Source organism: Tachyglossus aculeatus, chromosome 18 (assembly GCF_015852505.1).
Source record: "Tachyglossus aculeatus isolate mTacAcu1 chromosome 18, mTacAcu1.pri, whole genome shotgun sequence".
NCBI classification, from domain to species: Eukaryota; Metazoa; Chordata; class Mammalia; order Monotremata; family Tachyglossidae; genus Tachyglossus; species Tachyglossus aculeatus.
In genome coordinates this window covers 20,058,228-20,079,517 of record NC_052083.1, presented here as the reverse complement: position 1 = coordinate 20,079,517, position 21,290 = coordinate 20,058,228, and the positions used below count along the sequence as shown (strand labels likewise).

At 46.9% G+C, this 21,290-nt stretch overlaps 1 protein-coding gene and 1 pseudogene across 1 annotated transcript; both read right to left on the bottom strand.

Annotated features, from left to right (window-relative positions):
- Positions 1–1,477: 1,477 nt before the first annotated feature.
- LOC119940018 (vomeronasal type-2 receptor 26-like) lies at positions 1,478–11,242 on the bottom strand. Its single transcript, XM_038760092.1, has 7 exons — positions 11,233–11,242; positions 9,658–9,982; positions 8,858–9,149; positions 6,488–6,619; positions 6,154–6,381; positions 4,978–5,101; positions 1,478–2,397 (listed from the first exon to the last, which is right to left on the bottom strand). Exons 1-7 carry the CDS (start codon positions 11,240–11,242, stop codon positions 1,478–1,480), a joined length of 2,031 nt encoding a protein of 676 aa, XP_038616020.1.
- Positions 11,243–11,258: 16 nt separating this feature from the next.
- Positions 11,259–19,478, bottom strand: LOC119940017 (annotated as a pseudogene).
- Between the last annotated feature and the right edge of the window lie 1,812 nt (positions 19,479–21,290).

Sequence of the window (21,290 nt, the reverse complement as noted above, 5' to 3'; positions counted from 1 at the left end):
GCCTCTGGCCTGGAACGCACTCCCTTCTCAAATCTGAGAGTCAATTACTCTCCCCCACTTCAAAGTCTTACTGAAGACACACTTCCTCCAAGAGTCTTTCCCTGACTAAGCCCCCACTTTTCTCTTCTCTCATTTCCTTCCGCATTGTCTTGACTTGTTTCCTTTCTTCCTCCCTCCTCCCAGACCCGCATCACTTAGGTAAATATCTGTAATTCGTTTATTTATATTAATGTCTGTCTCCCCCACTCTAGACTGTAAGCTCGTTGTGGACAGGGAGTGTGTCCTTTTACTGTTGCATTGTACTCCCCCAAGCATTTAGTACAGTGTTCTGCTCACAGAACGTACTCAATAAATATGATTGAATGAATGAAAGAAGGGACAATAGGCTGAGGATAGGTGAGATGAGGAGCAGTAGAGAGGATAAATCAGGGATGCTGGTGACATCTGATAGGGACAGGATAGGAGGAAAAAGTAATAAGAAGTGACTGTATATGAAAGGGATATGCAGTCAGTGTGGAATTACTGCTAGTAGCCCAGTAAGATCAAAAGGTCTCTTCCTGTATTCATTCATTCATTCAATCGTATTCACTGAGCACTTACTGTGTGCAGAGCATTGCTTGGGAGAGTACAATATAGCAGTAAACATTCAGTGAAGGTATCTTGTTACCATCATTAGCATGTTTGTTCTGACATTGATATTCAATAGGGAAGGGAATGAAGAAAATATATATGAGGATCTAGAAAGGCTTGTCAAATTGGTTCCAAGCCCTATCTACCTGATCAAATTGAGACACTTCATTGCTTGGGTCAGTAGTGGTGGCAAAATCTGGAAAAACCCTTCAAATCCCATGGAACCTGAAAACTAAATAATGCAATAAAAGTGCTTAGTTTCAGAGTGCAAAGACTCTTACTATCGTCCACCTCCCAAAATATAAGAAAATTTAAGAATAATGGATGCTCCCAAGGCCTAAACTATGTCATCTCATGATGGGTACTTCAGAGGGAGTTGAAAGAAGCATGCATCACTACAGTTAGACTTGCCGCTGGAGGGACCATTAGCTCACCGACTCCAAATCCAAGTTGCCCATACAACCAAAGAACAGGAAAGCACTCTGGGTAGGAACACCACAGAGGCTTTATTGGAACAAGCAACACAGATCCAAGTGTTGTTATGTGAGAGTGCACTTCTCCAAAGTATTATGAGTAGTATTTGTTGCCGAATTATACTTTCCAAGCACTTAGTACAGTGCTCTGCACACAGTAAGAGCTCAGTAAATACGATTGAGTGAATGAATGAACCATCCAAACAGGAAGTTCAACGAAGCCACATCATTAAAACTGATAAGAAAAAACTGCCAGTACAAGGAATTCAATCACTTTCCAGAATTAAAAGAAAATGGAGGCATTAGATGGTATGAAGTTCTATGAGGAAGAGGAGGCAAAGGAGCTTACTTTGCCCTGGCCTCGGGAACAATTGTCATGTAAATTTGTTAATACAATTGGGTTTCCTCAATAACTGGTCCCGGGTATTCCTTTCTGGCCTCAGCAAGATCACATGGACCTTGGGTCCAAAGATACATCCCAGGAGCCCAGCGCTGGAGGCCAAGATGGAGAAGATCTCCACGGCCACCATGGCCTTGCCCTTGGTGCTCAGGTAGGTGGGCAGGAAAGAGATCCAGACGCTGCAGAACAACAGCATGCTGAACGTGATGAACTTGGCCTCGTTGAAGGTGTCCGGCAGATTCCGTGCCAGAAAAGCCACCGTGAAGCTGACCAGGGACAGGAAGCCCATGTAGCCCAGGACGCAGGAGAATGCAGTGATGGAGCCCTCGTTGCACTCAAGAACAATGTGGCCAAATTCAGCTTGTGTGTTGAAGTCAGCGAAAGGGGGAGCGGTCCCCAACCAGACCCCGCAGATGGTCACTTGGATCAGGGAGCAGATGAGGACGACAAAGGTAGATATTCGGGGACCCATCCATCCCCGGAACCTACTCCCTGGCTTGGTGGCCCGGAAGGCCAGGACCACTGTGATGGTTTTGGCCAGCACCGAAGCCACGGCCACGGAGAATATGATCCCGAAGGCAGTTTGTCGGAGGAGGCAGGACGCTGTACTGGGACGGCCGATGAAGATGAGGGAGCAGAGGAAGGAGAGCGTGAGGGACACGAGGAGGACGTAGCTGAGGCCGCGGTTGTTGGCTCTGACGATGGGCGTGTCCCGGTACTTGATAAAGATCCCCAAGGTCAGGACTGTAATCAGGGAGAAGGAAAGAGCTGTAGAAACCAGGACAATCCCCAGTGGCTCGTCGAAAGAGAGAAAAATCGTGACTCTGGGGAGACAGTCATCTCTCTGCTCATTGGAATAGTCATCATCAAGGCACTTCGAACAATGAGCCGCGTCTGAAAGGAAAAGTCCTACATAACAATTTGCCCCCACAAAAGAGTTAGGAGACATGATTCCTGCCTTCAAGGAACTGTAGTCTAAGTGGGGAGACAAACATGAAATTAAGTACAGAAAAGAGGAAGACAGGAATGGAAAGATGGCTATGTGGATGAGTAAGGTGCTTAAATAATAGGGTCAGTAAGTGCATAATTACTAGGTTTAAGTATGAATGCAAATTTATTAGGGTGGGTGTGATTACATTTTAAAATTCTAGATGGGACAACAGGCAAAGGAAACATAATCTGGAAAGACTTCCTGTAGGTGATGGGGAGAGATTCGAGAAGGGTTTTGCATAAGAAAGGAGTTGAGATTGGACAGATTTGAAGGAGAAAAGTGTTCCAGAGGGGAACAAGGGCATGAGGAAGGAATCAGAAGTGAGATCAATCCATCAATCCTATTGAGCAATTTCTGTTTGCAGAGCAGGGTACTAAAGTGCATGGGAAAGTACAATACAGTAAGTAGAGTTGGCAGACGCTCTCCCTGCCTTCTAGGAGCTTACAGTCTACAAGAGAAATGGGAATGAGGCCAACCTGATTAACTTGTATTTACACTCCCAGAATTTAGAACAGCATTTGACACATAGTAAGCACTGAACAAATGCCGTAAATAAAAAAGAGGAAAAAAAGTCGTTTAGTTTGAGAGAAACAGCGTGTGGAAGATGGAGTATAGTGTGAAAAGACAATATTTAAGTAAGAGGGAGAGAACTAAGACTCCTTAAATCCGATGGTCAAGAGCGTGCTGTTCAGCACCAGGCAGTTTTTCACGTTCAGAAACAAACTCAAACAGAAACAGTATGGTAAGTTGATTATCCCTACACCCTCAGAAATGTAAAATGGGAAGGAACCAGAGCTGATCTGCTAGAGAAATATAAAAGCGAGTTTGAACAGGAAAAGGCTAGTGGAAAAACCACAGAACAAGAATTTAGTAAAACTGTGTCTTAATCCCAACTCCACCACTTGCCTGCTGCGAGACCTCCTCTGTTCCTCAGTTTCCTCTTCTGTAAAATTGGGATTGAATACCTGTTCTACCTCCCCATTAGACTGGGATCCCCATGTGACACAAAAACAGTGTCTAATGGATTACTTCAGCGTTTAGCACTTTATTTGGCAAATGGAAGGAGTTTAACAAATGCCACTACTAGTGTTGTTGTCATTATTATCATTATTATTATAAGACAGAAAAGGTGAGGTGTACTGCTGCCACCGATATAAACTAGACTGGATTGCGAGAAGACTGGAAGCCAGGAGGCCAGAAGAGAGGGAATTACAGCTCGTTGTGTGCAGGAAACATGTCTGTTAATACTTTTGTATTGGACTCTCCCAGGACCATAGTACAGTGCTCTGTACCTTTTAAACGCTCCGTAAATGCCAATAATTGATTAATCAACTGTATTTATTGAGCGCTTACTAGGTGCAGAGCACTGTACTAAGTTCTTGGGAGAGTTCAATGCAACAGAATTAGAAGGCACGTTCCCTGACCATCACAAGTTTACAGTCTCGAGGATGACAATGATTGGCAAGTGAGCCATTAGATTCTGATTCCAGGATCCTGGCTATAAGGTGGAAATGAAGGGGCATTTCTTTGGCATGTTCCTGAGGAAGAATTGGCAGAAGTTTCAGAGGGCTTGGATTTGGGGACAGAATGAAAGATTACTCCAGGGCTGCGATATTACCCCATTCCCAGCCCCACGGCACTTACGGCCATATCCTTGGGTTCTAAAATTTTCCCCATCTGTAATTTATTTTCATGTCCATCTTCCCTTGTAGACTGAACGCTTCTTGTCGGGAAGGCCCGGAACTGCGTCGACAAATTCTATTTTATATTACTCCCCCAAGTGGTGACTACAGTGTGGTGCAAACAGTCAACTCTCAAACAATACCATTGATTGATTGATTAATTGATCATTTGGCAGAGAGGCCGTGGAGTTGTCAACAGTGATGTGAAAGTTAGGGATGGGGAGAATTTAGAGGGAAATTAGGTATATGATTTATGCCCATTATGGCCTTGACGTTAGGGGCAGGCTGATACATCTGTGCTGCTTTCAGTTGCAGCACTCTATGAGAAGCGGCATGGCCTAATGGTTAGAGAGCCAGAAGACGTGGGTTTTAATTCTGTCTCTGCCACTTGCCTTCTGTGTAAAATGGGGCAAGTGACTGGATTTATCTGTGCACCAGTTTCCTCAATTGTAATATGGGATTAAGACTGTGAGCCCCATGTGGGACATGAACTGTGTTTATTAAACCTGATTAGATTGTTTCTAACCCAAGGTGTAGAAGAAATTAGATTAGTTATGATAATAATAATAATTATTATTATACAGTACTTGGCATATAGAGAGTGCTTAACAAATGTTAATTTAAAAATATGGAATCTTCATCGTTGCTCTCTAGAATTCAGTTTAGAGAGCCAGAGGGTGCGAGTTAAGTTGGTGTGCCCAAACAGACACCGTGGTGATTGAATAGAAATTCCAGAGTTATTGATAAAGGCAGTCAGCAGTGCCCAGGCCACTGGATGCTTGGTTCCCTGCGGACGCCTACCTGTCTGGTTGGAGATCTCACCCTTGGGGCACGGGGTACAATCATAGCAGCAGATGGCCTTCCTCTCCCGAGCTGTTTTCTGGAATCCAGGGAGGCAGCTCTCACTGCACGTTGACTGAGGGGTCTGAGCATTGAGATAGAATAGGACAACATAAGAAGTCCCTCTGAAATGCTCCCCTCCTCCCAGCTGGCCTATGTCCGCTGACAGCGCTGACATTCCCAAACCCAGAATCTTGGATTCTGTCTCATCTCCTCACTGCCATCCTTCTCTCATATCCAATTGACTGGCAGAACCAATTGATTTTTCTTAAAATAAATCTCACATCAAGGCCCTTTCTCTCCAACAAAACAGCCCCTTCCTAGGTTCAAAAGCTCATCCTATCACGATTGAAGGGAAATGCCATTCACAACACATGTCCCCTCTCTTCAAAACCTCTAATGATTACACATTTTCCACGGCATTTCAAAAAACAGTATCTGTTTAATACTTAGTACGTACCAGACTCTGTACTAAGCACCGGGGCAGATTCAACATAATCAGTTTGGACACAGTCCACGTCCGACATGGGGTTCATAGTCTTGATACCCATTTTTCAGATGAGGTATCTGAGACTCAGAGAAGTTAAATGACTTGCCCAAGGTCACACAGCAGACAGGTAGTTGAGGCAGGATTAGAACCCAGGTCCTCTAGCTCTCAGGCCCTTGGTCTACTATATCATTTCTCCACACTTGAACCACGTGGCCAGGGAGAAATGTCATTACTGAATCATACTCAACCGGACAGCAGCACCAGGACTCACAGATGGACCACATTGTCCTCCTGGATACAGATCTTCATGGTTAAAGAGGAATGATCATTAACTTCTAATATTCTCCTTCTACATCCTTAACTTCCCCTTCATCATGGGCCACTGGTCTATGAATTTATTCAAAGCACGCTTCAGTTGACTGAAGTTTTCTTTTGCTACAGCTATGGTATGGGAAATTCCATAAGCTAAATCCCCAGTGGACTGAGAGGCGATAGGGGAAGGGTTTTGGAGAGACCAGGTGCACATCAGAAGAAATAGTGTGCGAGAGGGGAAGGAGAAGTTTTTAGCCAGGGGCAGCTTAGTGGACAGCTGGAGGATTTAGCTGGACTGACAATGCCTTCACACTCAAAACTGTTGCTTTCCTCACCTGATAGAATCCTGAGTTCCATACAATGGCCTCCTCATTAATGATCAAATCATTTCCCATAGATGCCTGAGGTTTAAACTCTCCGACCTTCACTCGCAGGCACTCGAGAAAATTGTATGTCTGTAAATTCAATATATCATAACTCGGGACTGATTCAGTGCTTCCATAAATATCTTGATGGTCCCCAATGCTGACGTTGAACGGTTTCTGTCTCAGGAAGGAGTGGAGCTACCAGAGAGAGCGAGTATAGTGAGAGGTGAAAGAGCACATGTAAAGAGTAGTTTCAAACTGCCCGGAGGGAGTTCTGCCATAGAGGACTGTGGGGGAATCTTACCAGCCACGGAGGGGGTACCATTGTTTCCTCTGGCCCAGACGTTTGCATTTCTGACCTGGACAAAAGCATTTCATGGAGCGAGCATGCCACACTATACACAGCGCTGTACAAATTGTGTTTCAGCCCTGTCAGCTTCATGTCAGTGCTAAGCAAGTTTAGGATGTCAAAGCTCTCATTTCCATTGCAGGTAGTCACCCGTGCGTGTTCAGTATCTTGGGAAGCTTTAAAGACACAGCCTATTCGGGCTTGCCAGAAATCCTTAAGAAAAACATCATTGGGGTACTTTGAAGGTTTAGCTGCTCGGAGGAAATCTTGGTATCCAGGCACACCATCCATGTGGACAGAAAATGACAAAGAACCTATGAAGGAATTTTTATATGACTGGTAATCATTACTGACGGTGTCATCAAAATGAGCCGTGTTGACCCAAACCTTCCCGGTAACACCAAACCAACTGACAACCCATTTAAACATGATGAGGGAGTCGATGTCACCGTAGACAACGGCCACATTGGTCGACAAATCATTCATCTTTTGATTCAATATTTGTACGTGTCTTGTGCCATAATAGTCAGTTTCAGGGATTCTTTCTGTTAAGGCCACACAGACACCGTGTCTGCTCATCTCCTGTGTCATGTCCCGGGTGAATATTTCACCTTGAATGTTATTGGAGACTATCAGGCTGACCCAGGTCCAGCCAAAATGCACCAACAACCGGACTATTCCCTGCTGCTGAGCGGTGTCTCTGAGGGCCACTTGGTAGAGAGAGGGGAACTGCACCGGCTCCCTCAGGGAGGCATCAAAGGGGCCGTAGGTGATCTGGATGGGAGACAACGAAGCTCAGTAATCGTTCAAATATTTGGATTTTGAACCACATAGTAGAATATCGACATGCTAAGAACTGGATTGCAGGAAGATCCCTTTGTTATGCAGCATATTGATATGCATTGCTTCACCCAGTTAGCATTTTTAATTTGTTTAAAGAAAATTCTGTTTCAAGTAAAAGAACATAAACCAAGTATAATGTCCCATAGGAAATAATTTTAAAAAGATCTAGGCCTCCCCAAGGTTACCCCATACCTATCAAGAAAAATACATATAGCGTTGAAAAACAGTGAAAATGACAAGAAATATAATTAATGCATTTTCTAATTAACATTGTTTATTAACATATGTGATCACTCAAATTCATGATTTTGATTAGCTATACGTTAACACATGCGTCATATATTAACCCCCTCCACACACACACACACTTAATTTACATGTGATTGCTCTATTACTAGTACCACTAATGACTAGTATTAAAATGTCATGGGGTCATCGTGAAAAGCTCTTTAAAAGAAGAGCAGTACAAGAGGGAGTCCCTGTATTTGATCATTGAAATACTGTCACTGAAGTTACAGGGCATACAGCAAAATGGCATTGGGCTGAGTTAGATCAAGGAAGAAAAATGGCACCCCATTCTGATTGCTCTCCATATTCACCAAGATTTCCAGTGCATCATTTCACACCAGAAAGCTTTGACATTCCTTAACCAGAGAGCTCAGGTTTCCCGGTACAAATCAGCCTGCCAAAATCCCTACTCTTCCCCGCTTCCCATTTCTCAACAGTACACGCTGCAAATCCCAGGTTTGGCTTTATTCATGATCTTCCCACCCTGATTAATTTCTGATCTCGTGCCAGTCATTGGCCCCAATTGGAGAGATGACAGAGTCAGGCCAGGGCCTGGAGGACAAAAAGCCAGTCCATCTCCCTCTCAGGAACATGCTCACCCTCAGGTCACTGCGGGCCCAGTCACCGCTGGAGGGTTATTGCACCTTGGAACCCTCGGTTCTTCATATTCTGCTGAAGAAATTCCCTCCGTGGCCACCAAAATAGAGGGACCAGTCACTTTTCCCCACACGAGGATGCGTAGCGAAAAGACAAGACCCCACTTTCTATCTCCTTCTGCACAACAGAACAGCACAAGGCTCAGTGGGTACCGCTGCTCTGTTCCCCAACCCCCGGAGGAAAGGCTGAGGGACCAGGACTCCAGCACAGAAAAGGGTTTTCCAGTTTCTCCCTCTTTAGGCTGTCCCTGCCTACCAAGAACACAAATATTTCACACCAGAATCATCACACAACAAATTCTTGAACCAAAGGAGCAGAGGAAAGGCAGGAAACCTCGAACCTATCAGAGAAACAAACTGAGATTTCCGAATCCCTCTCTGCAGATCAGGCAGAGGATGTTCCTGACAACACAGCTATGGGAATCTGGAGACATTCTCCCAGAGAAGTAGCTGTTTCCAGAGCTGGGTGTTGGGGGAGAGATTGAGGGGACATCTAGTGCATTAGGACAGTGATTAGGACGAAGCAGAGATTACCTACCTGGGGGAACTTGTGGAATCCGATGACGTTGGCCATGGCAACGGACAAGGTAGACCTGATTCCCCCGATGACGGCCACCAATTTATGCCGCCCCTCGCAGCTGTAATTGGGAACTGTCCGGCCCGCGCCCGAGAGCAGGACCAGAGACTGCTCCACGGCCAGCTTCTCCCTGAATAAATTGTCGGAGATGTGGAATCCCAAGGAGACGTTGGGCAGGAGGCTGGGGTCTTTGTTGATCTGCTCTACGGCAAACACCAGGGCCAGGACGTGCTGGTTATGTTTGGAAATGTGGCTATAAGGAAGAGGGGAGAAAATTCTCACAATTATGTTCCAGGTGTTTTTGGAGTGGGGTCGAAGGCTTGGAGGTTAGGGAATGAGACCTGGGGACTGGGAACATCAGGGATGAGGGATATTAGGACCTGAGAAGTACGAGGCTGAGGAGGGTGTGGGCTGCATTTTGTGCTCATTGAGCTTGTCTTTGCGGGAAGAGAGAGCAAAGCAATCTCTGCCTAACTACGCAAGGGGCCCTGGGGTATTCTGAAAGAGCCATAATTAACTGCTACCTCCTCTCTGGCACTACATATCAATCAGACCCGTGGAAGGCAGCGGGAAGAGCAGCAGGTAAAGAGACAAGGGAGTAGGGAGACCGCTCGGCAAAGGTGACAGGGAAAACAGCAATCGTGACAGTGGCAAAGCCTGACCCAATCCCTCCGTCTCTCGGAGAACGCAAATACATCCCTGTTCATCCCTATACAATCAAAACATCACACTGATATTTTAGCAGCACAAATGACACTTACGCATATGTCTTATCAAGCCAAAAGGGATATCTGTTGAATTCTGGTAGATATCCCTCAAACACATTCAGAGCTAGGACAGCTCCAATCACCAGGTCCCCATCTGTGTAGTAGCTCCGTGAGTAGTCCCTGCGCAAGGAGCATTGGCTACCCGACATAGAGACAGCTGGCATCAGGAGCCATGAGCAAAGAAGCAAGACCTGCCTCAGCAGCATCAGGACCGCGTCTCCTGCTCCCAGAGCTGTAGCCCTGAGCCTCCCCTGAGCTGAGGATGATGCTGAGCCCCAGACCACCTGGATGCTCCGGTCCCATTCAAAAGGGATGCCTCCTGCCAGCTATAACGTCCCCTTAAGGGAGGAGGCACAGACTCAGAAACAGACTCGCCCAGGCAAACAGTCTGAGTCCTAGCCAGCCCCAGCGAAGAGCGGTTCAGAGAGCTTTTATAGGATCTGGGCTGATACTGTGTGAGGAACCTTTCACAGGCTCCAATTTTCCCTGATAGGGACGGGGCATAATTGTTTCCCCTTTCCCCTCCCTCCCCTCCCTTCTGCTCAAGCAGAGACCAGCACAGTCCCCGTGCTCTGATTCACTCTCGGGATTGTCTCTGTCGAGAAGACCTGCACCTGGGTTCATGCTTTTTTTCCAGCTGCCTAAGGACACAATAAGTCTTCCTCCTTCCCCGCACCCCTCCTTTTTCACTCTGGGGACACCCAGAGGATCAGAAGTGGAGCCGGTATGATCTGATACAGCATCACATCCCTGGTTCCAGTAAATGGAATTTTCTCCCACTCTTACTCTCGTCCCCAAATGGCTTGGTCCAACCGACACCCAACAAAGCGAGGAAAAGAAGCAAGATCCCTTTCACCATGCTGTGGAATGAATGTGCAGACACCACCAACCGTCTGGATGGAGGTGGGATGCTAACATAATAGTCTAAGGTGAAAGGAAGGCTTTCTCTCTGGAAGTGAAGAACTTTCGAAATTTACAAATTTACAGTCAAAGATTTATGCCAAAAGATAATAATGGGGTGTACTAAAGCAGTCATTGATGAAAACTGGAAAACTCCAGAGGGCATTTAAATTCAGGTTACAGACCTCAAAAACTACATCGGAAGGAATTTTAACTTGCTTTCCTGAGAATGTGATGTATCTTCTAGCTAGTTTCTCTGGGAATCCCTGCCTTTTTAACTGGGAGTCTTTTGTGGGGATTTTAAAGGTTACTTCATTAGCCTCACTTTGTGTGCAACTGATAATTCCTGCCTTTATCTACCGTCCTCCAAACTTGCATTTGGGTGTCTACTGGAATGTTTTAACTACTAAATCTATCCCAAGGCGGGGTTCAAGAGAGAGCTGGGTAGAACCAGAAGGTTCACCTGAATGAATCTAGCTGCGGCTACTATGGAAATTGTCACTTGCAAACCAGGTGAGGCTGGTGAAACAGCTCTTTTCAAGAATTTTTCGAATCACGTATGCATACAGAGTGCCTGACACACATTTAGGACTTCTGTGGGAGACCCTCTTTGATCCCCTATGGAGGCATGGAATCCAGGTTTTCGTGAGTACGGTCTCCAGAACCTACCGAGAGTCATGGTTCATATGTTAGCACTATTGAGATCCAGTTTTCTGGATCCTGCTCCCTTCAACAATGCCGCAGAAAAAGAACAGTAACTGCTCCAGCAGGTGCCCTTAGAAAATAACGTCACAGCAACATGCCGGGCAAATTTAGTCACCAAACCTGAACAGTAAGCTCTCAACTAATTCCACTGATTGAGACACCACACCTGAACGGAAAGCACTCAGTTAATACCACTGATTGATCAGCTCCGGGCCCAGAGCATAAAGGGGTTGGTTACTGTCCGTCGTCCAGAAATACCATAGTTTTCCGTTCTTTCCTGGCATATGAGAAGGGCATCAAGACCATTAGGCACCGCAGACGGCACTCAAAGTTTTGGGGATTTTTTTAGAAAACCTCTGCTTCAGGGAAAACATTTGCGAGTGATATAAAAGTATAAACTCATTCAAAATCTGTGGCAGGCAAGATGCCTGCTGTTTCTGCTTTTCTCTTCCTGCACCCATACCACCTCACAGAGAAGCAGCGTGGCTCAGTGGAAAGAGCATGGGCTTTGGAGTCAGAGTTCTTGTGTTCAATTCCCGGCTCAGACAAAAGTAGTTATTATGCCTCAAGCCCAAGGAACGGACCCCCTGATGCCTGGATAATTGCTTCCTCCTTGAAATTTGATATGAAATGTCCAGTAATGTTTGCATCATTTGAGAAAATTTCAATTGACATCTCAATAGGTTATGAACTAGGAGCGTTGAAACTATGATTTGAATGCATCACTAACCACAGCCTCATATAATGTAACAAAGTGTTAGATCATTTATTAGAATTCACTCATTCTTATCTCAGCCACATTCCCATATATATGAATACGATCTCACTATTACCAATAATGGCAATATCAATAAGGTATGGGGGGTGGGGGAATGGGAAGAGAATGGATATGAACAGATTAGTCAGAACACTGCTGTACAGGTAGTTTGAAGGAAGACGACAGGAACTGAAGAAATGAAATGAAGATCAGCTAGTGTAGTAATGGTATTTATTAAACATTTGCGTGGGGTAAGAGCGATTCTTCGTAACGAGTTGGGATTAAAAAACAAGCATAAATATGAATGAACAGATTAAGACACAGACCGGAGGTCCCAAAGGTCCCACTGTTTAGGTTGGGGAGGACAGACTTTCGAGATGAGAAATAAATCAGAAGCAATTAGCAGCAGACAGTGGCAACCCCAGGAAAGGAAATGAAAAGGAAAGAAATCATAGGATGTCATGGACTCTCAGTGGGATTTGAAAGATGTATGGATCTAGAGCGAACATCAACTCACCTTCTCCAAATCTATGGTAGCGGTATAATCGAAGAATCAAAAAGCAGCTCTCAGCGACTGAGTTGTGAGGGCCATTTTGGAAGCAGAAACTTAGCTTCCTGTACTAACATGAATAACGATTGTACCCTTTTTTATAGGAATAAATTAAATTAAAGAATAAATAAAGCAGATAGTAGCCAGGAGTAATTTTTTTAATGATGGCACAGAACTTTATAGATTTCTGTTCCAAAGTACATATACATACAAAAATTAAGAATGCCTTGTATCTTAGCAGTTAGAACAACTAGAACAGCATGCCAACTTGTACATCCGAAGCGCTTAGTACAGTGTTCTGCACACAGTAAGCGCTCAATAAATACGATTGATTGATTGATTGATTGATAGAGGCCCTCCAAAACCTAAATTTCGTTCGGGGAAGGAGGGGAACATGAGTTTACTTTGCACTAGTCTAAGGGACAAAAATCAAGGGGATTGAATGCCGATATTGGGTTTCCTCAGTAACTGTTCCCGGGTGTTCCTGTCCGGCCTCAGCAGGATCACATAGACCTTGGGCCCAAAGACACAGTCCAGAAGCCCAGAGCTGGAGGCCAAGATGGAGAACATCTCCACGGCCACAATGGCCTTGCTCTTGGTGTTCAGGTAGGTGGGCAAGAAGGAGATCCAGATACCGCAGAACACCAGCATGCTGAACGTGATGAACCTGGCTTCGTTGAAGGTGTCCGGCAGATTCCGTGCCAGAATGGCCACCGTGAAACTGACCAGGGCCAGGAAGCCCATGTACCACAGGATGCAGTAGAGGGCAGTGATGGAGCCCTCGTTGCACTAAAGAACGACGTGGCCAAACTCAGCCTGAGTGTTGGATTCAGTTAAAGGGGGAGAGGTCCCGAACCAGACCCCGCAGATGGTCACTTGAATCAGGGAGAAGACGAGGACGACAAAGTTAGATATTCGAGGACCCATCCATCCCCGGAACCTGCTCGCCGGCTTGGTGGCCCAGATGGCCAGGACCACTGTGATAGTTTTGGCCAGCACCGAAGCCACGGCCACGGAGAATATGATGACGAAGGCAGTTTGTCGGAGGAGGGAGGACGCTGTTCTGGGGCAGCCGATGAAGAAGAGGGAGAAGAGGAAGGAGAACATGAGGGAGACGAGGCGGATATACCTGAGGCCACAGTTGTTGGCTCTGACGATGGGCCTGTCTCGTTGCCGGATAAAAATCCCCAAGATCACGGCTGTGATCAGGGAGAAGGAAAGAGTCGAACAAACCAGCACGATCCCCAGAGGCTTGTCATAGGAGAGGAAAGTCATGACTCTAGAGAGCCAGCGATCTCTCTGCTCACTGGGATATTCATCGTCAGGACACTTCTTACAGTGAGTTGCGTCTGTAAGGGATATGCATATCGATTTGCCCCCACTATAGAGTTGAGAGACATGATTTCTGCCTTGAAGGAACTGTAGTCTAGATGGGGAGACAGACATGAAATAAAGTGAATAAAGGAGGAAGATAAGATTGGAAAGTTGGATATGTGGATGAGTAATGATAATAATGACAATAATAATAATAATTGTGGTATTTGTTAAGCGCTTACTACGAGCTAGTCCCGTTATGAGAAACAGTGTGGCCTAGTAAATAAAGCATGGGCCTTGGAATCAGAAAGATGCGAGTTAACGTTCCAGGTCTGCCACTTCTCTGCCGTGAGACTTTTAGCAAGTCAATTAACTTCTCTGTGCCTCCATTATTTACTATGCTAAATGGGGATTAAGAGCACGTGCCCCCTGGGCGGCATGGACTGTGTCCGATCTGATTAGTTTGTATCTCTCTCATCACATAGCACAGTGAGTAGCACATAGTAAGCGCTTAACCAACACCATAATAAAGCAGAATTATAGTTAGTTGCTCATAGAATTCAGTGTAGACGGTAAGACAGTGGGAGCGAATGCTGTTTGCTCAACATTCATTCATTCATTCAATCAATCGTATTTATTGAGCGCTTACTGTGTGCCACCATGGTGATTCGTTAGATATTCCAGAATTATTGATATGGTCAGTCAGCCGTGCACTGGCCACTGGATGCCTGGTTCCCTCAGACCCTTACCTGTCTGGTTGGAGATCTCGTCCTCGGGGCACATGATACAATCATAGCAGCAGATAGCCTTCTTCTCCAGAGCAGTTTTCCTGAATCCAGGGGGGCAGCTTTTGCTGCACACGGAGTGAGGAGGTGTCTGAGCCTCAGTAAGGGAAGGACAATGTAAGAGGCCTTCTTAAAGCGTCCCTTCCTTCCAACTTGCCCAGTTCCACTGACAAGGCTGACATCCTCAAACTCTGAATCTAGGAACAATCACTAGCTCCTCAGTGGAATTCCTTTCTCACATCCAATCTACTGTTAGAACCTGTTCATTTTCCCTCAGAAACATTAATCAGATCAGGCACTTTCTCTTCAGGCACACAGCCCCTTCAGTGATGACAATAAAAATACTAATACTACGTATAGCAATATTATAATTATTGTATTTGTTAAGTGCTCACTATCTCCCAAGCAATGTACTGAGCTCTTGGGAAGATCCAAAATACTCCAGTTGGATTCATTCCTTGTCCCATTTGCAGCATATATTCTAAATAGGAGGGAGTAGGATTTAATCACCATATTACAGATGAGAATATTGAGGCAGGGAGAAGTGAAGTCACTTGCCCAGGGTCACACAACAGGCACGTGGTAGAGCTGGAGATAGAACCCAGATCCTCTGACACCCAGGTCCATGAAATTGTCTCTACGTTCTGCTGGTTCTCAATTAAATGTTCAATTGAAATGCCTTAACCTTTGCCCCATAGAAATGCCTCATGAAGACTCCCACCTCAGGATACCTATAGAGAAATGTGAATCGAGAAATGCAGGCCATCTGTGAGGACATGAAAATTTACTCAGTATACCTGAATAGCAAAAGGTCCATAGGTTCCTCTTTAGTTTGTGTGTTTGAGGTTGCTTTTTTGCGTCATTTTTTTTTGGGGGGGGGGGGTGTTGCTTGGCTTTATTTTCCAAGGATTTTCTGGTTAGAAATGGTAGGAGCACAGATATTGCTAGGGGATCCCACAGGGGAGACCCTGGAAAATATTTTCCCAAAGACAGTAAGAATGTAAGACATTGACCAAACGATGTAGTCACTCAATCAATCAATCGTATTTATTGAGAGCTTACTGTGTGCAGAGCACTGTACTAAGCGCTTGGGAAGTACAAGTTGGCAACACATAAAGATGGTCCCTACCCAACAATGGGCTCACAGTCTAGAAGGGGGAGACAGAGAACGAAACAAAACATATTTACAAAATACAATAAATAGAATAGATATGTACAAGTTAAATAAATACATGAATAGAGAAATAAATACGTACAAACATATATACACATATACAGGTGCTGTGGGGAAGGGAAAGAGGTAAGGCCGGGGGTATGGAAAGAGGGAGGAGGGGGAGAGGAAGGAGGGGGCTCAGTCTGGGAAGGCCTCCTGGAGGAGGTGAGCTCTCAGCAGGGCCTTGAAGGGAGGAAGAGAGCCAGCTTGGCGGAGGGGCAGAGGGAGGGCATTCCAGGCCCGGGGATGACGTGGGCCGGGGGTCGATGGTGGGATAGGCGAGAACGGGGCACGGTGAGGAGATTAGCGGCAGAGGAGCGGAGGGTGCGGGCTGGGCTGTAGAAGGAGAGAAGGGAGGTGAGGTAGGAGCGGGCGAGGTGATGGAGAGCCTTGAAGCCGAGAGTGAGGAGCTTCTGCCTGATGCGTAGGTTGATTGGGAGCCACTGGAGATTTTTGAGGAGGGGAGTAATATGCCCAGAGCGTTTCTGGACAAAGATAATCTGGGCAGCAGCATGAAGTATGGATTGAAGTGGAGAGAGACACGAGGATGGGAGATCAGAGAGAAGGCTGATGCAGTAGTCCAGACGGGATAGGATGAGAGCTTGAATGAGCAGGGTAGCGGTATGGATGGAGAGGAAAGGGCGGATCTTGGCAATGTTGCACAGCTGAGACCGGCAGGTTTTAGTGACGGCTTGGATGTGAGGGGTGAATGAGAGAGCGGAGTCGAGGATGACACCAAGGATGCGGGCTTGTGAGACGGAAATGATGGTAGTGCCGTCAACAGTAATGGGAAATTCAGGGAGCGGGCAGGGCTTGGGAGGGAAGACAAGGAGTTCAGTCTTGGACATGTTGAGTTTTCGGTGGCGGGCAGACATCCAGATAGAGATGTCCTGATGGCAGGAGGAGATGCGAGCCTGGAGGGTGGGAGAGAGAACAGGGGCAGAGATATAGATCTGGGTGTCATCAGCATAGAGATGATAGTTGAAGCCGTGGGAGCGGATGAGGTCACCAAGAGAGTGATTGTAGATCGAGAACAGAAGGGGACCAAGAACTCAACCTTGAGGAACCCCCACAGTAAGGGGATGGGAGAGGGAGGAGGAGCCTGCAAAGGAGACTGAGAATGAACGACCGGAGAGATAAAAGGAGAACCAGGAGAAGACGGAATCAGTGAAGCCAAGGTTGGATAGCGTGTTGAGGAGAAGGGGGTGGTCCACAGTGTCGAAGGCAGCTGAGAGGTCGAGGAGGATTAGGATAGAATATGAGCCGTTGGATATGGCAAGCAGGAGGTCATTGGTGACCTTTGAGAGGGCAGTTTCCGTACAATGTAGGGGACGGAAAAGAGACTGGAGCGGGTCGAGGAGAGAGTTGATGTTGAGGAATTCGAGGCAGCGCGTGTAGACGACTCGTTCATGGAATTTGGAAAGGAATGTTAGGAGGGAGATGAGGCTATAACTAGAAGGTGAGGTGTTGCCAAGAGAGGGTTCTTTTAAGATGGGAGAGACATGGGCATGTTTGAAGGCAGAAGGGAAGGAACCAGTGCAGAGTGAGCGGTTGAAGATGGAAGTTAAGGAGGGGAGAAGGGATGGAGCGATAGATTTTATGAGATGAGAGGGAATGCGGTCAGAAGCACAGGTGGCCGGAGTAGCACTTGAGAGGAGGGAGGAGAGCTCCTCTGAGGATACCACTGGGAAGGATGGGAGAGTAGCGGAGAGTGTTGAGAGCCGGGGCGTTGGAGAAGGAGGGGAGTGACTTTTGGGAGATCAGACCTGATGGATTTAATTTTATTAATGAAGTAGGAGGCCAGAGCGTTGGGGGTGAGGGAAGGAGGAGGGGGAGGAACCGGGGCCTGAGAAGGGAGTTGAATGTACGGAAGAGCTGACGGGGATGATGGGCATGGGTGTCAATAAGGGAGGAGAAATAGTTTTGTCTGGCAGAGGTGAGGGCTGAGTTAAGGCAGGAAAGGATAAACTTGAAGTGAATGAGGTTGGCATGGTGTTTAGACTTTCGCCAGCAGCGTTCGGCAGCTCGAGCATAGGAGCGAAGGAGGCAGACAGTGGCAGTGGTCCAGGGCTGTGGGTTAGTGGTAACAGAGCGGCGAAGGGAAAGGGGAGCGAGTGAGTCTACCTGAGTAGAAAGGGTAGAGTTGGGAGCAGTAATCTGATCATCAAGATTGGGTAGAGAGGAGAGGGAGGCGAGGTGGGGTGGAGCAAGAGGTTGGCAGTGTCAAGGAGAGATAGAAGGCGGGCGGCAGAGGAGTCACCAATCACTCCCCACTTGAACTATGAGGCCAGGAGAAATATTATTACTGAATCAGATGCTCTGTCCAAGAGAGCAGCCCCAGGACTCGTGGAAGGACCATATTCTGGTTATCCTCGTGGACAAGACCCCAAGACTAAAAATGAGTGATCATCCACGTCTAATATTCCCTTTCTAGATCCTTACTTTCTCCTCCATGATGGGCGATTGGACTTTCTGTTGTTAAAAGTCCATAGGCACCACCCACAGGGAATTGAGAAGTGATTGGGAAGAGTTTGGGAGATTGTCAATAAGGTTGCCTCATGCCAGTCGGAAGAAATTGGTGTGGGAGCGGGCGAAGAGGGGCTTACTAAGAAGCAGAGGCCCTACCCCTTTGCGGACAGGTGGGGAGGTGGGGGATGATCAAAGGTTTAGTTGACTTGATAAAGCCTCAGAATTCAAAACTGTCTCTTTCCTCACCTAGTGGAATCCTAAACCCCACACAGTGTCCTTTGTTAATGATCCGATCATTTCCTTCAGGTGCCTGAAGCTTAAACTCTCCAATATTCACTCGTCTCAGCGTCTCCCACTGGGGTTCTTGTAAATTGAGTATATCGTATCTTAGGACTGACTGAGTGATTCCATCAATGTATTGCTGGCCACCAGTGCTGGCGTTGAACTGACACTGCCTGTTCAGGAAGGGGTGGAGCTGCCACGGAGAGAGTGTAGTGAGAGATGAAAGGACAAAGAAACTCGCATGAGAGAGAGAAATTGCAAACTGCACGGAGAAAGCTCTGCTGCAGGGGAATGTGCGGGACTCTTACCTGCCATGGATGGGGCACCACTGTGTCCTCTGTCCCAGACATTTCCCTTTCTGACCTGGACCAAAGCACTTCATGAAGCACACGGCCCACCCTATACACAGCACTGTACAAAATGAGCTTTAGCCCAGTCAGCTCCATGTCAGTGCTCTGTAAGCCTAGGATGGCGAAGCTCTCATTTCCCATGCAGGCTTTGTTACTTTGTAAGGTCTTTATGCCGTGACGCTTGAAAGTCACAGCCTATTCACGCTTGCCAGATAACCTTGAGAAAAACATCATTGGGGTAGTTAGAAGGGTTAACTGTTAGGAGGAAATCCTTAAAATGAGGCATATCATCGCAGTGGATGGAGAATGACAAAGAGCCCCTGAAAGAATTGCCCCTTAGGTGATAATCATTACTCACAGTGTCATCAAAGTGAGCCGTGTTGACCCAAACCTTCCCGGTAACACCGAACCAACAGACAACCCATTTAAACATGAGGAGGGAGTCTATGTCACCATAGACCACGCCTACTTTGGCTGACAAATCATTCATCGTTTGATACAATACTTGTACTTCCTTAGTGTCATAGTAGTCAGTCTCAGGAATCCATTCTGTTAAGGCAATACAGACTCCGTGTCTGTTGATCTCCTGTGTTAGGTCTCTGGCAAAGGTTTCACCTTCAGTGTTATTGGAAACAATGAGACTGACCCATGTCCAGCCAAAATGCAGCAACAACAGAATTATTTCCCGCGGCTGGGCGGTGTCAATCAATCAATCAATCAGTCGTATTTATTGAGCGCTTACTATGTGCAGAGCACTGGACTAAGCGCTTGGGAAGTACAAATTGGCAACATATAGAGACAGTCCCTACCCAACAGTGGACTCACAGTATAAAAGGGGGAGACAGAGAACAAAACCAAACATACTAACAAAGTAAAATAAATAGAATAGATATGTAAAAGTAAAATGAATAAATAAATAAATAGAGTGATAAATATGTACAAACATATATACATATATACAGGTGCTGTGGGGAAGGGAAGGAGGTAAAATGGGGGGGATGGAGGAGGGACGAGGGGGAGAGGAAGGAAGGGGCTCAGTCTGGGAAGGCCTCTTGGAGGAGGTGAGCTCTCAGCAGGGCCTTGAAGGGAGGAAGAGAGCTAGCTTGGCGGATGGGCAGAGAGAGGGCACTCCAGGCCCGTGGGATGACGTGGGCCGGGGGTCGATGGCGGAACAGGCGAGAACGAGGTACGGTGAGGAGATTAGCGGCGGAGGAGTGGAGAGTGCGGGCTGGGCTGTAGAAGGAGAGAAGGGAGGTGAGGTACGAGGGGGCGAGGTGATGGAGAGCCTTGAAGCCCAGGGTGAGGAGTTTCTGCCTGATGCGCAGATTGATTGGTAGCCACTGGAGATTTTTGTGGAGGGGAGTAATATGCCCAGAGCGTTTCTGGACAAAGATAATCTGGGCAGCAGCACGAAGCATCGATTGAAGTGGAGAGAGACACGAGGATGGGAGATCAGAGAGAAGGCTGATGCAGTAGTCCAGACGGGATAGGATGAGAGCTTGAAGGAGCAGGGTAGCGGTATGGATGGAGAGGAAAGGGCGGATCTTGGCAATGTTGCGGAGCTGAGACCGGCAGGTTTTGGTGACGGCTTGGATGTGAGGGGTGAATGAGAGAGCGGAGTCGAGGATGACACCAAGGTTGTGGGCTTGTGAGACGGGAAGGATGGTAGTGCCGTCAACAGAGATGGGAAAGTCAGGGAGAGGGCAAGGTTTGGGAGGGAAGACAAGGAGTTCAGCCTTCGATATGTTGAGCTTTAGGTAGCGGGCAGACATCCAGATGGAGATGTCCTGAAGGCAGGAGGAGATGCGAGCTTGGAGAGAGGGGGAGAGAGCAGGGGCAGAGACATAGATCTGGGTGTCATCAGCGTAGAGATGATAGCTGAAGCCGTGGGAGCGAATGAGGTCACCAAGGGAGTGTGTGTAGATTGAGAACAGAAGGGGACCAAGTACTGAACCTTGGGGATCCCCCACAGTAAGAGGATGGGAGGGGGAGGAGGAGCCTGCAAAAGAGACTGAGAAAGAACGACCGGAGAGATAAGAGGAGAACCAGGAGAGGACAGAGTCTGTGAAGCCAAGGTCAGATAGCGTGTTGAGGAGAAGGGGGTGGTCCACAGTGTCGAAGGCAGCTGAGAGGTCGAGGAGGATTAGGACAGAATATGAGCCGTTGGATTTGACAAGCAGGAGGTCATTGGTGACCTTTGAGAGGGCAGTTTCCGTGGAATGTAGGGGACGGAAGCCAGACTGGAGGGGGTCGAGGAGAGAGTTGTTGCCGAGGAATTCTAGGCAGCGCGGGTTAGACAACT